The 21741-nt window shown below is 43.5% G+C and overlaps 1 protein-coding gene across 5 annotated transcripts in view; it reads right to left on the bottom strand.

Moving 5' to 3' along the window:
* The window catches only part of mta2 (metastasis associated 1 family, member 2), a 79456-nt gene that overhangs the window by 43309 nt on the left and 14406 nt on the right, over positions 1-21741 (bottom strand). For 2 of the 5 annotated variants that reach the window (XM_072551186.1, XM_072551181.1), the window contains exons 2-4: positions 15856-15923; positions 8215-8311; positions 7864-7944 (exon numbers count right to left, since the gene is read on the bottom strand). In XM_072551186.1, the coding sequence (XP_072407287.1) occupies positions 7864-7944; positions 8215-8311; positions 15856-15923 (246 nt within the window). The remainder of the gene's footprint in view (positions 1-7863; positions 7945-8214; positions 8312-15855; positions 15924-21741) is intronic. The other 3 variants (XM_072551182.1, XM_072551184.1, XM_072551185.1) reach the window with 3 other exon arrangements.

The following is a 21741-nucleotide window of genomic DNA, read 5'->3' as shown; positions in this document are numbered from 1 at the left end:
CTGCTGGAATGATCCTGTCTTAATGAATATTCCTCTCTCCATTCAGTCAGAATTTGTGGGTTCAAGTCCAACTCCCTCTATAGATTAACACTCCAAGCACCAATACTGAGGGAGCATTGGTTTGTCGGAGGGTTCACTTTTCACGTGAGGTGCCAAACCACATCCCTGAATGTCTTCTTGATTAGATATAAATGAACCCGCGGCCACTATTAATCCCTTAAACAATTTAATTAAAAATAGGTAATCTTGTCATGACCTCCTTCCTGCTTATGGGAGCTTGCATTGCATAACTTGACTTCTGCATGTCCTACAATACAGTCCTACAACCTGTCAAGAAATTCATCATGCTTCGAAGAGCTTTGGGATGCCCAAGATGGTGAAAGGCAACAAAGAAATGAAAGAAATATCTTTGCGTTGGTTTATTTCAAATATTAGCATGTTTCATTTGAAATAGAAATAGGAACCTCACAAGGCTGCAGGAAAAACATCCCACAATGTCCCTTGCTCCAGCATCCCTACAGTAGACAGTATGGTTTCCTCCACAACATCCAGTGCAACTGAACTGTACTGCTCCCTTCCCCACTGGAATTCATTTCACATATAACAGCAGTGAAAGAGTTGCTTCAGAGCACTAATCCTGGCGGGTAGTTCAGTACGGTGGTTTATGTTGGTAGACTAAGAATCTAAAGACATGACTCTGATCCCACCACAGCAGCTAGGATGAAAATTGAGTTAATTAAATCAATATGGAATTAAAAAGCTAGAGTCAGAAATGGTGGCCATGGAACTACCAGACTCTTGTATACACACATCTGGTTCACAAAGGTCTTTTACACCCAGATGTTACTCCAGATCCACAGAAACATGGTTGACCATTTAGTGCCCTCTAGAACAGTCCAGCAAGGCACTCAATTACACCACAGACTGCAACAGTTCAAGGTAGAGGCAGCTGTCAATCCTGAAGGCAATTAGGGACATTGACCTACACCGATGCCCACATTTTATGAAAGATATATGTCCGTATATATCTTATAAAAGGCAGAAAGAAGTAGCAACAAAAACGTGAAATTGCTGGAAAAACTCAACAGGTCTGACAGCATTTGTGGAAAGTGGATGTTTCAGGTCCAGTGACCTTTCCTCAGAACAAGTTTTTCCAGCAATTTCTGTTTTTGTTTCTGATTTCCAGCATCTTCAACCTTCGGGTTCTTTTTAACATAAAAAAAAGCACATTGGTGAGATGCAGAATAATTGACCTCCGTCTCCCTTGCCTTTGAGGGGGTTGGAGAGGCATGGTCAGAGGAGAAATTAGTTAGGGCTTCCAACTCCTGAACACTATGACACAGGAAAAGGTCGTGTGCTCTGGATGATATCAGGAATGAGTTCCCTCCCCCAAGACTGCAACACAAAAGGCCAGGTCCAAGGAGAAGCAAAATGGTGGGGGGGGGGGGGGGGAGAAATGGAGATCAACTGGGACAGGAACGAAACCCGACTGTCATAGAAATTGGCTCCTGCTGAGAGAAGTTTATTTTTCCCCTCCCATTTTATGCATATGGGAGAGGTTAATGTTCGACTTGACTGTGCTCTCTTACCCACCCCACCCTTTCGTCTGAAAACTCACTGGTGCAAACATGTCAGGCACATTCACATCAAGGAAGGGGATTAAAATAAAAAAACGGACATTAGAACAACAAAGGCCCCTGCTGACCTCAATCAGGAAACCCTGTTTTAATTTGGGCGGAACCTCTCAACAAATGTGTCTTTAACCCCTTAAGCTCCAGTAGCTGACAGAGCAGCCACACAAAGTCAGGCACAGCCCCTGCTTGTGAGGTCCTGAAACCCCTTATAATTTGCGCCTGAACCCCACCCATCCCTTCCCCACTTTAATGTGTACATGTGAGTAAATATAAAAAAAGCCCTTTATTATTATTAACCCTGAACAAGCCGAAGATTAATGCTACAAAGTGTGATTCCCAGCATGGGCCTCAGGCCATAGACAGCCCACACACAAACTGCTGCGTACTCCATGTAGACCAGTTAAGGGTTCACACATCACAACCTCAAGCTTCCTGTACTGTGAGACGCATGCTTTAAAAAACACACACACAGCACTGGTACACCAGTCTGTGACAGCATGTTAACCTCACCCCCCCCCCCCCCCCCCCCCCCCATACCACCACCTGCAGTTTCATTGGGTTTTTTTTTAAAGTTAAGGGAAAACACACAGTACAGCCGAAGCTGAGGTTTTGTACACAGTCATAAACAGACATTCAAACCCTACAGTTTTATTTTGCGTGAGTCCATGTCTCTCCACACGTTTGTTCATTCCGCTGCTCACACAGCTACACACTTTCAAAACAAAAATTGGATAAAATCTTGGCCACATTACACAGTTCATGTAGAACTGCAGAAGAAACCATTGCTGGGTTTTAAAAAGGTGAAAATAGAATTTCATTGTTAATGAAGTGAATTCAGTTATTCTGGCTATGGAGACATTGAGAAATTGGAGTTGACCATTCAGCCCTTTGAGCCTGTTCTACTTTGTTAGGTCAGAGCTGATCTGCCCTTTCAATCCACTTAGCCTCCTTTGGTTTCATAACCATTTATATCCCTCAAAAACGGAAATCTACCAATCACAATTCTACAAGGTTCAACTGACCCACAAACCTTCCAGATTTTCAGTACCCTGTGTGACATGGGAGAGTTGCAATGACATACCCACCCCTCAATGACCTTGCTGCAATGTCAAGCTTAATGCTCAAGTTAGATCTGTTGCTGTATGTCACCTAACTCCTGCTGGGCAGCCCTTACACTCCCCCGAACCACTCCTGTACCCCTGCAATTTCCCGTGCAGAAAATACTTTCCTTTTTCACCACAAATAAGCGAGTATCTCTTGGGAATGGTGCAGCAGCGTAGGTAAAGGGGAGGTCAGGCTGTGTATTGGCTACCGAGTACGATAAATGAAATGATATTGGCAGTAATTGCACGTCAACGTTGAAACAGTAACTGGTTGACATAGCATTGAGCTATCATGAGATGAATCTGGTCAGGACACTGGGAGACCAACCTAACCATCTGAGATGTCAGCTGCGATTCTTTTAGTGGGCATTTTCACATCTGATTCTGAAAGTCATTGGTTCCAGACTCAGTCCAGAGACAGTGTCATAGAATCATAGAGATGTACAGCATGGAAACAGACCCTTCGGTCCAACCCGTCCACGCCAACCAGATATCCCAACCCAATCTAGTCCCACCTGACAGCACCCGGCCCATATCTCTCCAAACCCTTCTTATTCATATACCCATACAAATGCCTCTTAAATGTTGCAACTGTACCAGCCTCCACCAGTTCCTCTGGCAGCTCATTCTATACACGTACACATGATCTAACCTGATATCCTTATTGGCAGCACAAAGGTATGCCGCACTGTTGGAGGGTCAGCACTAACAGAATGCTGCACTGTCAGCGCCGAGGGAGCGCCGCACCATCAGTGGGTCAGTGCTGAGGAAGCAGGCACTGTTGGAGGGTCAGAATGCATGGAATGCCACACAGTCATAGGATGACACCTCAGGGAGCATGCATTGTCAGTTGTGGTCAGGGATGAGAGTGTACCATACCATCTGGGGGATGGGCTCATGCCTGAGCGAGTGCTGCACTGTCAGGAGGGTCAATATGGAGGGAACGATGCACTTTGGAGTGAGTGTCCTTCCGTTGAGCCAAAGTCCCATCTGCCCTTTGAGCTGGATGAGCTTGATGCCAAATTTGAAAATGAGTTCTCCCCGATTTCTTGGTAGTAATATTTATCCTATAACATCATTCCAATAGCAGATTGACCTAGCTCGTAACACATTTGGACATTGTATTAACATAGGAAGTGTTAATTATGGTGGTAACACTTATGCATTTGCGCAGAATGTTCCTAGCCATGAAGTCCATTGTTGGTGGGTTTGTCAGTCTATCGACTGGGGTATTGATGGACTGCTCACTAATGTTGTGGGGATGGGCGCACCATTGGCAAATACAGTTTCATAGGTACCCGACAGCCATCTCTTTAAACAAAAAGCTGGGTGGGGTATTAATTGGTACATTGCAGGGGAATATTTAAAAGGCATCCAGATGGGTAAATGAATAGGAAGGATTTAGAGGGAAATGAGCCAAGTGTTGGCAAATGGGACTAGATTAATTTAGGTTATCTGATCAACCTGCTTGAACTGGACTGAAGGGTCTGCTTCCATGCTGCATGACTCTATGACTCCAGGGGCAAACAGAGATGTGCCTCGCCATCTATTTATGGCCTCCTCCTTAGCACAGTGTCCCAGCCCACACTGTGAACACATTGTGTGGGCAGCCTGCCACCTGTCCCCTTCTCTAGCCATCAATTGGGTGGATCCCATAGTTTTGTTTTTCCCTCAGGAATGACTGGAAGTAAACCACAAGAAAGGGTTGTAGTGAGTGGAGGGCCATGGAGAGTTTCCACAAACAGTCTGCCTTTTAACATCAGGCTCCCCTGCAATTAAGCATTCCAGCATGTTGCCTCGGGCAGCAACCAATTCTCCACAGAGATTGGGCAATGCACCCTGTGCAGTTCCTCCTGAACATCACCCCCACCCACCTCTCCCAAAACAAAACCCACTCGCCACATTTGCAGCTGCTGCTCCTTTTGCTTCAGAAAGCCTTTGATCAGCTCGTGAGGTACTCCTGATCTTCAATCCCTCTCATCCTACTCACAGAGTGCACAGGATCTTCTATCACTGCAGCATAAAGATCGTTGCGTCAGCATTGTCGCCTTGAAAGAATGAACTCCAATTCACACAGTGACGCTTGTTACTGTGGCACATCTGAAAGCATTTGACAGCCAACTAAGGAATCGCTTTTTGGAAATGTGGTCATTGTTGTAGGAAAAGGAGCAATCAATTTGCACACAGCAAGATCCCACAAATTTCAATGTGGTAAAGACCAGTCAGTTGCTGTAATACCTTTTACGTTCAGCTTCAGTTTACTATCTCATTTGACATGAGGTGGTACAGGGCTGTAACAGGGAGTGTCAGCATGAACTGTCAGCCTGTTCAAGTCCCCTGATCCTAGTTTGAACGCACAACCTTCTGGCAGACTTGGAGAATTTGACTTACTGGCAAATGGCTGACACCTCTATACAGACAAAGTTACACAGCACAGAAACAGATCCTTCCGTCCAACTTGTCCATGCCGACCAGATATCCTAAATAAATGTAGTCCAATTTGTCAGCATTTGGCTCATATCCCTCTGAACCCTTCCTATTCAAATACCCATCCAGATGCCTTTTAAATCTCGTAATTGTACCTGCCTCCACCACTTCCTCTGGCAGCTTATTTCATATATGCACCACTCTCCCAAATCATTTATGTAAATGACAAAAAACAGCAGAGCCAGCAACAATACTTGTGGCACACCAATGGTCACAGACTCCTGTTTGAAAAACGACCCTCCACCACCGTCCTCCGTCTCCTACCTTCAAGCCAAATTTGTATCCAAATGGCTAGCCCTCTCTGGTTAATACCAAACCCTGGCCTGCTGCTTAACCGCTACCTAGTGTGGTCACTTAAACTATCCTTTCTCTTTCTAGTGATACAGTGACAAAGTGTGCTTGTAGTTCAATGCAGCTGGTCTACCCACTCAGTGAGCTCCCATCACATCTCTTTCATCATGTGGGTGGTCCAGAACAGGGGCTTGGGTCTTTGTTGGGTGGAGGCAAATATAACAGAGATGGAGTTCTCTCAACATGACTGCATGTCACCTAGTGGATTGGGATGCGGGGCACTGGTGGTAAGAAGGATTACTGAGTGACAGTGTGAGCGAGCTGGATTAACATCTGTAGAGATACAGTTAATGACACAGGGCACTGGGGGAGAGGGGCAACTGAATGACCATGTGAAGGAGCCGTGGTAATGTCAGCAGAAATACAGTCAGGGTGTTAGGGGGAGAGGGAGCTGGATTAGTATCACTAGTGGTAAAAATATGGAACTTGTTGTTACACAGTTTTTGATGCATAGTGTGTTTGCTTATTAATAAGAGGCTTGATACAAACAAGAGCAAGTAATTAAGACTAATGGGATGCTAACATTTATTATGAGAGGAATGGAACACAAAAGTAAGCATGTCATTTGTCAGTTTCGCAGGGCATTGGTAAGATCCCATCTTGAATACTGCGTGGAATTTTGGTTTCCTTATTTAAGGAATGATGTAAACACATTGGAAGGCAGATAAGAGATAGTTTCCCAGATGTATACCTGGAATGAGCAAGTTGTCGTATTTCCACTGAAATTTAGAAGAGCGGTGACCTGATTGAAATGTGTAAGATCGTGAATGGTCTGGACATGGAAAGAATGCTTCCTCCTGTGGACAATCCAGAACTAAGGGGCACTGGTTTAAAATGAGGGTTTTTCCCCTTTGGACAGAGATGAGGAGAAATATTTTCTCTGAAGGTTTTACCCTTTGGAATCTCAGCCTCAAGTGGTCTTGGAGGCAGGGTCATTGAATATTTTTAAGGCAGAGGTAGATAGACTTTTCTTATGAAAGGGTATCAGAGGTTACTGGGATAGATGGAAATGTGGAATGCAAATTATAAACAGATCAGCCATGATCTTATTGAATGGTGGAGCAGATTTGAGGGGCTGAATAGACTACATTTGCTCCTAATTTGTATGCTCTTATCTAAACGAGAGGGAGGATGAGGAGAGGTGACAAAAGTAGAAAGAATTATTTTGGTTGACAGTATGAGGGATATGGAAATAACATAGACAAGTTCCAACAATGCAGTCAATCTATCAACATTGCTATCATCCTCTGTGGTTCCTCAAAGTTGTTGTCCACTCATTCTTAAAGTTGTTAGAATGGATCAATGCTTGCAAGACACCTTCCCCTTATAAAATCACACTATTATTGTTTCAGAATTTACTGACCTACAGGCAGTATTTCACTCATATTGCCATATTTACAATCAAGTGCTCTTCTGGTATACATCATCTATCATTTAAGGGGAAGCATGAGAAACTAACAAACTTCAACGGAATGTAAGTCCTTTATGCCATTAGTGAGAAAGTGAGTTTTATTTCACAAGACTATTCAATAGAGTAATTTTTTGAAAAAGTAGCATATAGAATGGAGACACGATGATGTGATTTTTATTGTGACAAACTGTAACGGCAGTATAAGCAGTTTCACAGTGAAATGCTTTCATAATTAAATTCTTTATTGTACAAAATTATTTACTTTACCTACACAAGTATTACAAAACTCTAACCATGAGGAATGGTCTTAAAACACAGAACAGAAATATGCAAAGTTCCCTAACTAAATAAAAATTAAATTAAAAGAACACTGGTTTATTGGAAAAGCAGGTATTCAACAAGGTGTAACATATGGTACATATTCCCACTGGCAATAATGTGAACTGGGAATGCAGAAGTGGAAAGTCAGCAACCCCAACCCCCTGCAAGCCTCTTCCACTACGCAATTAGATCCTGACTGATCTAATATACCCACCTTAGTTCTGCACCTTTAATCATCTTACACAAAACAAATTTATCAGTTTTGATAATCATATTTTCAATTTACTTTCATCCCTGACAATGTTTGGGGGAGAGTGTCCCAGATATTTATTACATTTTATGAGAAAGTGTGCTGTGACAACATTTTAAAGTGATGCCTCATTTTGAACTTTGCATCCACACCCTCTCCTCCCAACCCCACATACCACAGATGGATAATATTGAATTTTTTAATCATCTTAAACCCTTCAATTGTCTTTTAATCTTCTACAAATCAAGGGAATACAAGCCTAGTCTATGGAACCTGTCCTTGTAATTTTAGCCTGGTTGACCCTACCTTCATTTTGGTGAATCTGCACTGCACCCATTCCAAGGTCAATATTTCCTTCCTCAAGTGTAGTGCCCAGAACACGGTACTCTAAATAGAACAAAACTCCTGTTTACACCACACAAGTACTAGAACTGTACATAATTTCTCTCAATGAACTGCAGGTTGAAACCAAACATAAAATCTTCCTATATTTAAACAAAGCCAATCCATAGCACTAACAACCAGCCTTAACTTTCAAATATAACCTCAGACATTATTGCTGCTGGATGTATAATTTCAGCCAGGTTCAGATAATGGTTGAACATTCTTGTGTCCTCACCACCCATGCATACCCCAGATGAATGACAAGGTACTCACGTGCATGGTTGTCTGCAAGCCCATTGAGGTTGCTGGAAATGTCCCTTCTCCGATACAGACACACAACCTTAGCTTCTACGTTGCCGCTGCCGGTCTGCTTAAAACAAATTAAATCCAGTTCGCATGACACATGAAGTGGTGGGGGGAAATTTTGAGTGCGTAACTTGCCCATTCAATAAACACAGCTCAGCAGACAACACCCATATCAACATCTTAGACACAAGTCATACTCCAGATACTATAGCACATAATCCAGACCCAATTTCCGGTGTGATACAGACATAGTGACGAATTTTTAGAAAGGCCATTTCTTTCTAGGACATTAAACCAAGGTCCTGTCTGCCATTAAGGGGTGTGAAGCATCCCACAGCTCCCATAGAAAGAGTAGGAGGCAGTTGTCACTGATATCCCTCACCAACATCATTACAAATCGGTGATCTGAACCACTGTACTGAGTTCCTTACATTGAAACTGACAATTCACTTCAAAAGCATTTCATTGGGTGTGAAGCCCTTTGGAATGTCCTGCGTTAACCAAAAGTGAAGAAAAAAATATTTTTCTTTCTTTTTCTTTCACATACAAACATACAGCACAGAAACAGACCTTTCGGTCCAATCAATCTATGCCAAAAATAATTCCAAACGAAACCAGTCCCACCTGCCTGCTCCTGGCCCATATCCCTCCAAACCTTTCCCATTCGTGTATTTATCCAAATGTCTTTTAAACATTGTATTTGCACCCACATCCACCATTTCCTCTGGAAGTTCATTCCACTTGTGAACCACTCTGTATGTAAAAAAAAATTGCCCCCATGTCTTTTTAAAATCTCTCTCCTAAGGCTTCCTATAGGTAAATCAGGAATAAAAGAATGACTCGAGTAAGATTAGGGTCAATCAAGCAAAGTAGTGGGAAGTTGTGCGTGGAGTCAGAGGAAATAGGAGAAGCACTAAATGAATACTTTTTGTCAGTATTCACACTAGAAAAAGACAATGCAGTCGAGGAGAATACTGAGATACAGACTTAAAAATCACACACCACCAGGTTATAGTCCAACAGGTTTAATTGGAAGCACACTAGCTTTTGGAGCGACACTCCTTCATCAGGTCACATGATGAAGGAGCATCGCTCCGAAAGCTAGTGTGCTTCCAATTAAACCTTTTGGACTATAACCTGGTGTTGTGTGATTTTTAACTTTGTACTCCCCAGTCCAACACCGGCATCTCCAAATCAGAGATACAGACTACTAGACTAGATGGGATTGAGGCTAACAAGGAGGAGGTGTTAGCAATACTGGAAAGTGTAAAAATAGATAAGTCAGGGCCACATGGGATTTATCCTCGGATTCTCTGGGAAGCCAGGGAGGAGAGTGCAAAGCCTTTGGCTTTGATCTTTATGTCGTCATTATCTACAGAAATAGTGCCAGAAGACTGAAAGATAGCAAATGTTGTCCCCTTGTTCAAGAAGGGGAGTAGAGACAACCCTGGAAATTATAGACCAGTGAGCCTTATTTCGGTTGTGGGCAAAGTGTTGGAAAGGGTTAGAAGAGATAGGATTTATAATCATCTAAAAAGGAATAAGTTGATTAGGGAGCGTCAACAAGGTTTTGTGATGGGTAGGTTGTGCCTCACAAGCCTTTGAGTTATTTGAGAAGGTGACCAAACAGGTGGATGATGGTAAACTCGGTGATGTGGTGTATATGGCTTTCTGTAAGGCATTTGATGAGATTCCCCACGTTAGGCTATTGAACAAAATACAGAGGCATGGGATTGAGGGTGATTCAGCAGTTTGGTCAGAAATTGGCTCGCTGAAAGAAGACAGAGGGTGGTGGTTGATGGGAAATGTTCATCCTGGAGTTCAGTTACTAGTGGTGTACTACAAGGATCTGTTTTGGGGCCATTGCTGTTTGTCATTTCTATAAATAACCTGGATGAGGGCGTAGAAGGATGGGTTAGTAAATTTGTGAAGACACTAAGGTTAGTAGAGTTGTGGATAGTGATGAAGGATGTTATAGGTTACAGAGGGACATGGATAAGCTGTAGAGCTGGGCTGAGAGGTGGCAAATGGAGTTTAATATGGAAAAGTGTGAGGTGATTCACTCTGGAAGGAGCAACAGAAATGCAGAGTATTGGGCTAATGGTAAGCTTCTTGGTAGTGTAGATGAGCAGAGAAATCTTGGTGTCCAGGTCCACCGAACCTTGAAAGTTGCCACCCAGGTTGATAGGTTTGATAAGACGGCATACGGTATGCTAGCTTTTATTGGTAGAGGGATTGAGTTATGGAACCATGAGGTCATGCTGCAGCTGTGCAAAACTCTGGTGTGGCCACACCTGGAGTATTGCGTACAGTTCTGGTCACCGCATTACAGGAAGGATATGGAGGCTTTGGAAAAGGTTCAGAGGAGATTTACTAGGATGTCGCCTGGTATGGAGGGAAGGTCTTGCGAGGAAAGGCCGAGGGACTTGAGGCTGTTTTCATTAGAGAGAAGGTTGAGAGGTGACTTAATTGAGATATATAAGATAATCAGAGGGTTAGATAGGGTAGACAGTGAGAGCCGTTTTTCTCAGATGGTGATGGCTAGCATGAAGGGACATAACTTTAAATTGAGGGCTGATAGATATAGGACAGATGTCAGAGGTAGTTTCTTTACTCAGAGTAGTACGGGTGTGGAACGCACTGCCTGCAACAGTAGTAGACTCACCAAATTTAAGGGCAATTAAATAGTCATTGGATAGGTATATGGACAAGAACAGAATAGTGTAAGTTAGATGAGCTTCAGAATGGTTTCACAGGTTGGTGCAACATCAAGGGCCGAAGGGCCTGTCCTGCGTTGTGATGTTCTATGTTCCGCTCATCTTTAAACTGTATCCCCAATCTTGAAATCCGCCATCCAGGGAAAAGATGCCTGCCATCAACTCTATCTATAACCCTCATTATTTTATAAACTTCTATAAGGTTGCCTCTAAACCTCCAGAGACAAAATATCAATCACCCTCTTTGTCATTGTTACAGTTCACAAGAATTGTAATGTTCACTGGCTTCTGTATCCTCTCTCCAACTCTCTCCTCTCATTACTGGCTTTCTCTGGGCTTTGACTGCACAGGAGGCAGGCAGAAAAGCAGAATTAAGCCACACTCAGATCAACCATGATTTTAGTGAACAGTGGAGTAGGTTTAAGGAGCCAAATGGCCTACTTTTGCTCTTATATTATGCATTCCTACAGCACTGCTGCAGCACCCTACCCAAGCGGTAGTTTTTCATGAGCATCAAGTTGCTTGTTACTCAATCCCCTGACACATGTACTTGCTGAAGACACTGAATAGTGACCTGGGCTGACACTTCCACCACCATGCCATTCCTTACTTTAGCCCAAGTTGCTGACCAACAACTACTCTCGTTCTGCCAGAGAATTATTTTACAAGCGTCATGAAGACGCTTTGTATTGAAGAGTGATTAGACTACTGAAGTTTTGAAGGATTGTTGAAATGAACGTATTTCAAGTTTTGTGGAAAAACCTGGAATGGTTTCTTTAGAAGAGGCCATTGGAAATTTGAAAATCATATCACTACTGATAAGCGTTTGCTGTGCTGTAAACCCCGGCTGGGCTTTTTTTGAACGGTAACTGGCTTGGAGAGGTGCTTGTTTTAGCTGGTTCAGTTGAAGGAAGACTAAGAACAAGCTGAGTTGGAGGAATGCTTACCAAGAACAAGGTGCCTATCTGATCGCTTTTATTTCTGGAAAGAAATATTATCTTGTTAAGTTCAAGGTGAAACTTATACATTATTTCAAGAGAGTGCTTGAAAGAACATCTTAAGATTGTATTTCCTGAGGAAGCCATGATGCAGGATGAGTGACTTGACCACGTCAGCTTGAACACCAGGCTCTGAAACATCTGTCATTTAATTCTCTTGCCTTCAAGGATAATCAACTGGTCAAAGTGCTTTTTTTCAGCAAGCCAATCTCTACAGAAAAAAGTTTTTTTTTTCTCTGTTTTCTTTAAGAATATTTAAATTGAAAAACACTTATATTTAAGCAGCAAAAAAAGTTTCTGAATTTGAGGGAGGAGTACTGAAAGAAGCTCAAGACTTCAAATAGCCATGAGACTTTTGCAAGCAAGGGGAGAGGTTGGAAGGCAGATAGATTTTTGGGAAAGGATTTGCAAGAGAAAAAGGGATAAGATCATTCCCAATGGTGGAATGGAGTGGGCTGGAGAAACTGGGACGTAACTGGGCAGCAGAATTGATCTTGAATTGGTGTAGACGGTTATGCATTGAGTTTTCAGCTGGGGAACATTAGATTGAGTCCAGACCAGCCGAGGTGCAATTTTCTAGTCTCATTTCTGAGTCAGCATGGGTTGTAAAACCATTCCTTAGTTTGTTTGATTGGCACCATACCCACAAACATTCACTCCTTCCACCAATTCAGTAGGAGGAGTGTGCACCATCTACAAGATTAACTGCAGAAATTCATCAAGGCTCTTTAAACAATAGCTTCTAAACCCATGACTAACATCCCAAAAGAAAGGAGCACCAGATATATGGGAATACCACTACCTGCAAGTTCTCCTCCAAGCCATTCACCATCCTGACTTGGAAATACTTCACTGTTCCTTCAGTGTCACTGGGTTAAATTCCTGGAACTCCCTCACTAATATTTTTGTGGGTGTTTGTGCAGCAATGGGCTGCAGCAATTCAAGAAGGCAGCTCACTACCATCTTCCCCAAGGCACCTAGGGATGGGCAAAAATTGCTGACCTAGCCAGTGACACCCACATTCCCCCATAATTAAACAAAAGGCCAACCTGATTCAGAAAAGGCAACAATTGGTTGGTGGGCAAGATGCAAAAATGTCTTCTGGGGTTTGAATTCATGTGCAAGAGTCGTATTCCTGCAGAATGAAAAGATTTTTGACAACAGGTTGTGCCACAGAATGGCAGTAGTGAGAATGAGGCAACAACCCAGGAGATAAATTCCCGCTTGACAATCTTCCCGCTCCTCCTACTCCAGTGCAGGAATAACAAAATCAGGCAGCAAGTCACTTGGGAATACGGTCACCTGGGATTACAGCAGCAGGGAGGTGGACGGCAACTAGAGAGATTGCGTGCAGCAACATGGAGAGGTAGCGGCAGCACAGTAAATAAGTCAGTCATTAAGTGTATGGACAGTAGCATAGACTAGTCGGGCTGAACAATTTTATCGCTGGGCAATAGCTTCTACTAAATTCAAACACATTTTACTCCTGTTTAAAAATGAAGCTTTGATCTTTTTTAAAGAATTTCCTATGATTTATAAAGACATTTTTCCATGGGCAGACAATGGCATAGGGGTAATATAACTGGGCTAGTAATCCAGAGGGGTCCAGGTAAATGTTCTGGAGATATGGGTTCAAATCCCTCCAAGTCACCTAGTGAAACTTATGTTCAATAAATAAACCTGGAATATAAACAAGCTAATCTCAATGATGGAGACCAAAATTGTAGTCAAAATCCTTCTGGGTTACTAATGTACTTTCAGGGAAAGAAATCTGCCATCCTTATGCAATCTGGCCTACATGTGACTCCAGATTCTCAGCAATGTAGCTGACTCTTTTATATCTTTCCCCTCTCACCATAAACCTATGCCCTCTAATTCTGGACTCCCCCACCCCAGGGAAAAGACTTTGTCTATTTATCCTACCTAAGGGGCAACTTTTTCATACAGAGGGTGGTACATGTATGGAATGAGCTGCCAGAGGAAGTGGTGGAAGCTAGTACAATTGCAACATTTAAGAGGCCTCTGAATGGGTATATGAATCGAAAGGTTTGGATGAATATGGGCCGGGTGCTGGCAGGTGGGACTAGATTGGGTTGGGAAATCTGGTCGGCATGGACAAGTTGGACCGAAGGGTCTGTTTCCATGCTGTCCATCTCTATGACTCTCAACTGCCTCTAAAATGGCTGAGTGAGCCACTCAATTCAAGGCCAATTAGGATGGGCAAAAAAAGCTGGCCTGGGCATTCTATGAAAGATGTGCCAAGTGCCATTTGTGTAAAGTCAAAGACCGCTCAAACATGAGAAGCATCACGACTGGGCCAGTTCCCATCTTCATATTCCTTGTTCACGTTTCAGAGATTACTGTACAGTCACTTCTACACCCCAGCATAGGAGCATTAAAGCCAAATGTAGTATCCAATTAGAATCAACTTCATAGAGCACAGTGCACCTGTAGACTTGACAGCTGCTTGCTGGTCTTGTTCCTTTAATTTAGAGACATGCAGTCCATAGTCCAGGTCAACATTCTCAGTGTTGAACTGTTGGGAGTATGAGACTCAAAACTGAGACTTTTGTGCTCTCCCTAGTGTCTTGGAGTGAATATCTAATCCTCAACCAACATCACTGAAAACCTGATTACCTGATAATTAACACAACGTAGTTTGACAATGTAGCACAAAAGCAGGAATACATCTCCGCAAGAATCACGAAATGGTCAGTCCCATCTAAACTGTTATGGATGGACACCATACGTGTCAGTTAGATTGATGACAATAAGTTCAAGTATGTTTTTCCCTCATGTTAGTTCCCTCACCAGCAACCACATGCCCAGCCTAGCAGCTACATCCTTTAGGACCCAGCTAGCTCGGTCTATAATGCTGCTACTGAGCCACTCTTGGTGATGGATACTGAAGTACCCCACCTAGAGTATTCTGCATCCTTAACATCCTCAATACTTCCTCCATGTGTTGTACAGCAGGAAGGAGTGATTCATCATGACTCATCAGCTGCAAGGGAGGATGGTATGTGGTAATAAGCTGGAGGTTTCCTTCCCATGTTTGACCTTATGCAATAATATTTCATGGGGTCTTGAATTAATGTTGAGAACTCCCAGGTCAACCTCTTCCTGACTGTACCCCATTGTGCTGCCACCTCTGTTCTGCTGGTGGGACTGGATATTCCAGGGATGGTGATGGTGGTAGTGGTGTCTGTGATATTGTCTCTAAGGTATGACTCTGTGAGAATGACCGTGTCTGGCTGTTGCTTGACTAGTCTGTGAAACAGCTGTCCCAATAAATGTCTAGGTGTTAGTAATAAGGACTTTGCAGGATGACAGACCTAGGTTTACTGAGGTTGATACTGAGTGGTCTGTCTATTTTTGTTAGTTTCCTTAGATCTTGTAGCAGTTTGACACAATCAAGTGGCTGTCTTGTCCACCTCAAACAGCAGTTTTGAGTCAACCATACGACTGTGGATTTGAAGTCAAATGTCACATGGCCAGATTGGGCAAGGACGGCAGATTTGTTCCCTAAAGGACATTAAAGAACTAGAGGTTTTTTTTTGTCATTAGGTTGGCTTTTAATTCCATATTTATACTGAATTCAAAAATCACCAATCTTCTGAAAACACATGTCCCCTGAAGATTAGAGTGGGGCTGTAGATGACTAATCTAGTGACATTAGCACTACACCATCACCTCTCCACAGTACAGTTGATGTCATGTATCTGTCTTTTTTTTTAAAAAAGGGAATGGGAGCAGGTTGCCTATTAGCCCTCTGATCTGTGAAGTTATCGAGGCAGGAGACGGAAATATCCATCACCCCGTACTACCACAAGGCTGATGCTCATCTCCATCAGGGTTCACACTGCACTCATTAAAGAATATAAAGGCTGTACCTTGTTCAGTTCCTCTATCCTTCGGATAAGGTATGGATTACTGGAGGAGTTTTCAAAGTAAACATAATCTGGAAGAGACATAGAAGGACAGGATTAGAAAATGCATTGTAAGGCTGATTTTCTGTGTCTGCTCACAGAACAAATAGCGCTTTCAAAACTCTTGCCAGCACCTCTGCCACAGCAAAGCAAGAACAGGTTGCTGTTCTCTGATCCTAGTAAGTGCCAAATTGTTGAGGGTGCATGGGCAGCCCCTGGTACTCAAGACCTTTCTTGAATGGTAAGGGCAGTGATTACACACTTGTGACCTTGCTGGAGTACACAACTCACTAATATCCGTCTGTAAAACATTGACCCATCAAGCCAAGTTCTTTTTCAATTTTCTGCTTGTTTGGACAATGTGCTGAACCTCGAGCCTTTCCATCCTCTCAGCTTTGCATGGAAGATCCCATGGTCACTGCAAGGCATTTCGGCACATTCTGAGATCATGAACAGACCAGGTCATCTGTGTTGCTGATGTTGGTTAAGATATAAATATTAGCTACAGGACTATGAGGAGAACTTAACCGTTTTCATTTAATAGTGGCTGAGAGATCTTTTACTTCCAACTGGGGTGGCAGATGGGCTTGGTTTTAACATCACATCTGAAAGACAGCACCTTCGAGACTGCAGCACTCCCTCAGTCAGCCTGTATTCAATGCACTAGACTCTGGAGAGGGACTTGAGCTGATGATGGCTGACTCTAAGGTGAGTGCGCTACCGATTGATTCACAGCTGACATCAGGTTAACAAGTTTGCAGAATAAATTCAATCATTCAATGCCATCAAAAACAACAAGAGACAGCAAGCTGGTGCTCTAACTGTGCTTGCGGGTTCTGATTTGTAGTCTTCAAACTGGCAGAGGGGAGCTGGGAGATGGGTTTGTGGTTTGAAATGGTCCCTTAGCAGATAAAGAAGCATCTCCTACTGGTAGTAATAAATGCAGACTACACACCTCCTCCTGTTTTTATGTTAGAGGATCTGTAATTTTTAGGCAACTGATCAATAGGGACGCATCCCACCCTGTGTAGTTCACTAGCGCATAAAACAATCATGGCCTGAGTGAAATGGGGTTTTGGGCAATAAGTGGACACAGTAATGCAGCCAAACAGTAGCTTCAATTCACTGAAACAAGCTGGATTATGCTGCAGAGCTGACAATACATTACCCAAACTGACTGCATACCCAACCATACCTTCCATAGCACTTTCAATGGGGACAAAACACATCGCAAGCTATTGCACAGGCAGAAAGGGGGAAAAAGATGAGGAGGAAGAAATAGAAAGAAAAAAAAGAAAAAGTGGGATGCCCTATTCTCCAGCACATTCTGCAACATCAGGATGTTCCAAAGCAATTACAGTCAAAGAAATATTTATCACAGAAGCACAGATTTCCTACAGTGTGGAAGCAGGCCATTTGGCCCATTGAGTGCACACCGAACCCACGAACAGCATCCCACCTAGACCCACCTCCCTACCCCACCCTTGTAACCCTGTATTTCCCATGGCTAACTCACCTACCCACCCAGTCTGCACATTCCTAGACACTATGGACAATTTAGCACAAGCAAACCACCGAACCTGCACATCTTTGGACTGAGAGAGGAGACCAGAGCACCTGGAGGAAACCCACACAGACATGGGGAGAATGTCTGTGTAGAGTTCGCACAGTCGCCCAAGGCCAGAATCGAATCCGGGTCCCCTGCCCTGCCAGGCAGCAGTGCTAACCACAGAGCCACCGTGCTGCCCAGAGCATTGTGCCACGTCAGAATGTAGGAAAATCAGCAGCCAGTTTTTGCACAGGAAGATCAAATATTAACATAACAATGACCCAGATAATCTCCTTTTAGTGATGTTACTGAGGGATAAATATTGGCCCCAGAACTGCAGGGAGAAATCCCCCATGTTCTTCTTCAGTTGTAGCCATGGGATCTTTTCTTCCTCCCTCCCCCTACAGATTCACCCTGGATGGCAAAAGATATCACAATTTAATAGCCGAGAAATGGTGCCTCAGACAGTGCAATATGCCCTCAGCACTGACCCTCCGACAGTGCAGCGCACCCTCAGCACTGACCCTCCGACAGTGCAGCGCACCCTCAGCACTGACCCTCCGACAGTGCAGCGCACCCTCAGCACTGACCCTCCGACAGTGCAGCGCACCCTCAGCACTGACCCTCCGACAGTGCAGCGCACCCTCAGCACTGACCCTCCGACAGTGCAGCGCACCCTCAGCACTGACCCTCCGACAGTGCAGCGCACCCTCAGCACTGACCCTCCGACAGTGCAGCGCACCCTCAGCACTGACCCTCCGACAGTGCAGCGCACCCTCAGCACTGAGCCTCCGACAGTGCAGCGCACCCTCAGCACTGACCCTCCGACAGTGCAGCGCACCCTCAGCACTGACCCTCCGACAGTGCAGCGCACCCTCAGCACTGAGCCTCCGACAGTGCAGCGCACCCTCAGCACTGACCCTCCGACAGTGCAGCGCACCCTCAGCACTGACCCTCCGACAGTGCAGCGCACCCTCAGCACTGACCCTCCGACAGTGCAGCGCACCCTCAGCACTGACCCTCCGACAGTGCAGCGCACCCTCAGCACTGACCCTCCGACAGTGCAGCGCACCCTCAGCACTGAGCCTCCGACAGTGCAGCGCACCCTCAGCACTGAGCCTCCGACAGTGCAGCGCACCCTCAGCACTGAGCCTCCGACAGTGCAGCGCACCCTCAGCACTGACCCTCCGACAGTGCAGCGCACCCTCAGCACTGACCCTCCGACAGTGCAGCGCACCCTCAGCACTGACCCTCCGACAGTGCAGCGCACCCTCAGCACTGACCATCGACTACATGGCATTGCTTGATACATCATTGACAGTGTTGACCTCCCTCAACATCAACCCTCTGACACTGCTACGATCCCTCAGCGTTGACCCTCTGAAGGCGCAACAGTCTATCAGTAACATATCAAGGATATCCATCTGGATTTTGTGATCACATCTCTGATGAGAGGTTTGAAACTGTGATTCAAACATAAGAGAGAGCATTATCCACTGACCTAGTTTGTATGGAACATTACCAGACAAGAATGGTTAGCCAACAGAGGGTTACAAAGCTGGTTTATTAGTGGCAACAAGAGAGATGGAAAGGCAAAATGCAAGAGGGAATTTACACTGTGGTTTCTAAATCATTCAAGATCAGTCAACCTTTACGTTGGTATAGGCACATTGATATAGTTTTAAAATCTTCTTTTGGACTAATTTACCAATATCTTAAACTGTTGTTGCCAATTAATAGTGGTGTTCTAGGTCAGGATTAAGTCAGACATGAAGACACAAAGCAGCTATTTTCCTGTTTCTAGATTCACAGATTGAGAAGATATATCAACGTATGAAGGATGAAATGTTGGTATCTTTAGAGGCTGTTTGTTCTCCATTAGCCACTGTTTGTGCACCTAGCCTCATTCCATCCACACATCCCCTTCCCTATTTCTTCCTTTCTTCCTGTCCATCTGACCATCATTTACATAACAGCATTTTACTCAATTTATGAAAAACTGAATCACAATTGAACAATCTTTTCAAAAAGATACATAAAGAGTGACAACTCCAGTTATTTCCTGCTGCATTTTTTGACCTTGTAGAGATATTGATACAGTGCAAGGAGCAGCCAAGTGCTAGTCAGTCTATAGAAACATCCAATTATAATTAGCCCCAATTCACATCACTTTCCCAGAGTATCTGAGCTTGAGCCTCTACTTACATGCATATGAGCAAGGAGCAGAGTAAACCAATGGGTCCATTAAACCTAGTCTGTCATTTGATAAGATCATGGCTGATCTGATTGTGGCCACACTACTGTTGTTTTACCTCCGTTCAACCTTAACTCTCTTTTCAATTGAGAAACTGTTTAACTCTGACTTGATTATATGCAGTGATCCTCCATTGCTCATTGCAGAAGAGAATTTCATAGAGTAACAACCATCAGAGAAGAAATTTTCAACTCAGTCTTAAATGGGAGATGCCTAATTTTAAACTTGCCCCCTAGTTCCAGTTTCTTTCACAAAGAGAAACATCCTTTCAGCATCCACTGTGTCAGGTTCCCCCAGGATCTTACCTGTTTCAATAAAACCATCCCTCATTCTTCTGAAATATAGATACAGGCTCAGCCTGTCCACACATTCCTTTTAAGATAAGTGAACCACCTTGAAACTGCTTCCAGTGCAATTACAGCCTTAAATAATGAGGCCAATCCCATACACAGTGCTCCAAATGTGGTTTCACCAATGCAGTGTACACCTTATTTTTATATTCTATTCCCCTCACAATAAATACCACCATTCCATTTACCTTTCAATGGACTTGCTGTACCTGCATACAAACCTTTGATCACTCATGTCCTACGATAGGCAGATTCCTCTCTATCTCACAATTCTGCAATTTCTCCATTTAAGTAATTTATTGAATTTTTTGTTCTCCTATAAAAGTGAGGGTCACATTTCCTCATTTTATACTCAATGTGTTAATTTCTTGCCCAATTACTTAACTCACCTTGACCCCTTTGTAAATTCATGCTGGACACACATCCTATTCTCTTACATATCTGTGTGTTTTACTTATTAAAATGTGGCTATCATTGATCCTAAAGTGACAGATCGGGTTGGCAATCAATCTTTTTTGTAGTACCTCACATCACAATCTAAATCATTCCCCACAAGGAGCATTATGGTAGGTCAGCTTAAATACATGTTAAAAACTGTTGCAAATATCAAATGGTACCAGGGATGAGTAACTGAGAAAGATTGAAGCAGCTGAATTGATTCTTTAAGAGCAGACAAAATTATGGATGCTCAAGCAGTAACCTAGTGTTGATGCAGTAAATGAGAAACGATTTCTAGTAGCGTTAATGTCAGTAACCAGAGGGACATAGATTGAAGTTGATGGTCATTGGCCATTGCTCTAAACATCCCACCCTTCAGTCCTTTATATGCACCTCAATCTGCAAATCCAGAAATAGGAAAATAGCTGCTTGATGTCTTCATGCCTGACTAAACCCCAAACTGGAACAGGGTTGTTAGATGGCAACAACAGTTTAAGATATTGGTAAATTAGTACAAAAATAGTTTTAAAAGGATATAAATATGGTTTGTGCCATGTATTTATACCAACATAAAGGTTGACTGATCTTGAAAAATGATACAGCGTAATTGGCAATTGTTTGTGACACACTGAGCAAAAGGTGAAATACTTGAAAGGGCTATGGGGAAAGAATGAATGTGTGGAACTAATTGGATGAAAGATGCTGGTACAGGCACAATGGGCCAAACAGTCTCTCTCTGTGCTGTGTAAATCTATGACACTCAGTCTGAATATGCAAGGCAGGGAGACACTGTGCTGGAAAATGAGACAGTTCAGTTACCAATTCTTTTACACACACACACATTGTTGGAGGATCAACTGAGGTAGTGCTGCACTGCCAGAGGGTCAGAACTGAGGGAGTGCCACACAATTGAAGGGTTAGTGCTGAGGAAATGCCGCACAGTCGGAGGGTCAATATTTCATGAATTACATGCTGTCAGAGGCCGGTACCATTGAAGGATTGGTATTGAGGGAGTCCTGTACAGCCAAAGTTGCAGTCTTTTGAAATGAGATGGTAAACCGAGGCTTAGTTAGTTTAAATAGATCCGTCACAGAAAACTATGTCTCCTCCTGTTGTCCTGGCCAATACTTAGTCCTCGCAAGCAATCTCAAGCAATAGTTTACCCACACTTTTACTTCTCCCTTTGGATTGTTATCAGAGTTAGGGTTTTGAGATGACTCACCTTTTCAGCTTGTTTATCCTCCTTACTACCACCATAT

Source organism: Chiloscyllium punctatum, chromosome 31, assembly GCF_047496795.1.
Source record: "Chiloscyllium punctatum isolate Juve2018m chromosome 31, sChiPun1.3, whole genome shotgun sequence".
In the NCBI taxonomy this organism is placed as follows: domain Eukaryota; kingdom Metazoa; phylum Chordata; class Chondrichthyes; order Orectolobiformes; family Hemiscylliidae; genus Chiloscyllium; species Chiloscyllium punctatum.
The sequence above is the reverse complement of the archived record's forward strand: the minus strand, read 5'-3'. Positions and strand labels throughout refer to the sequence as shown.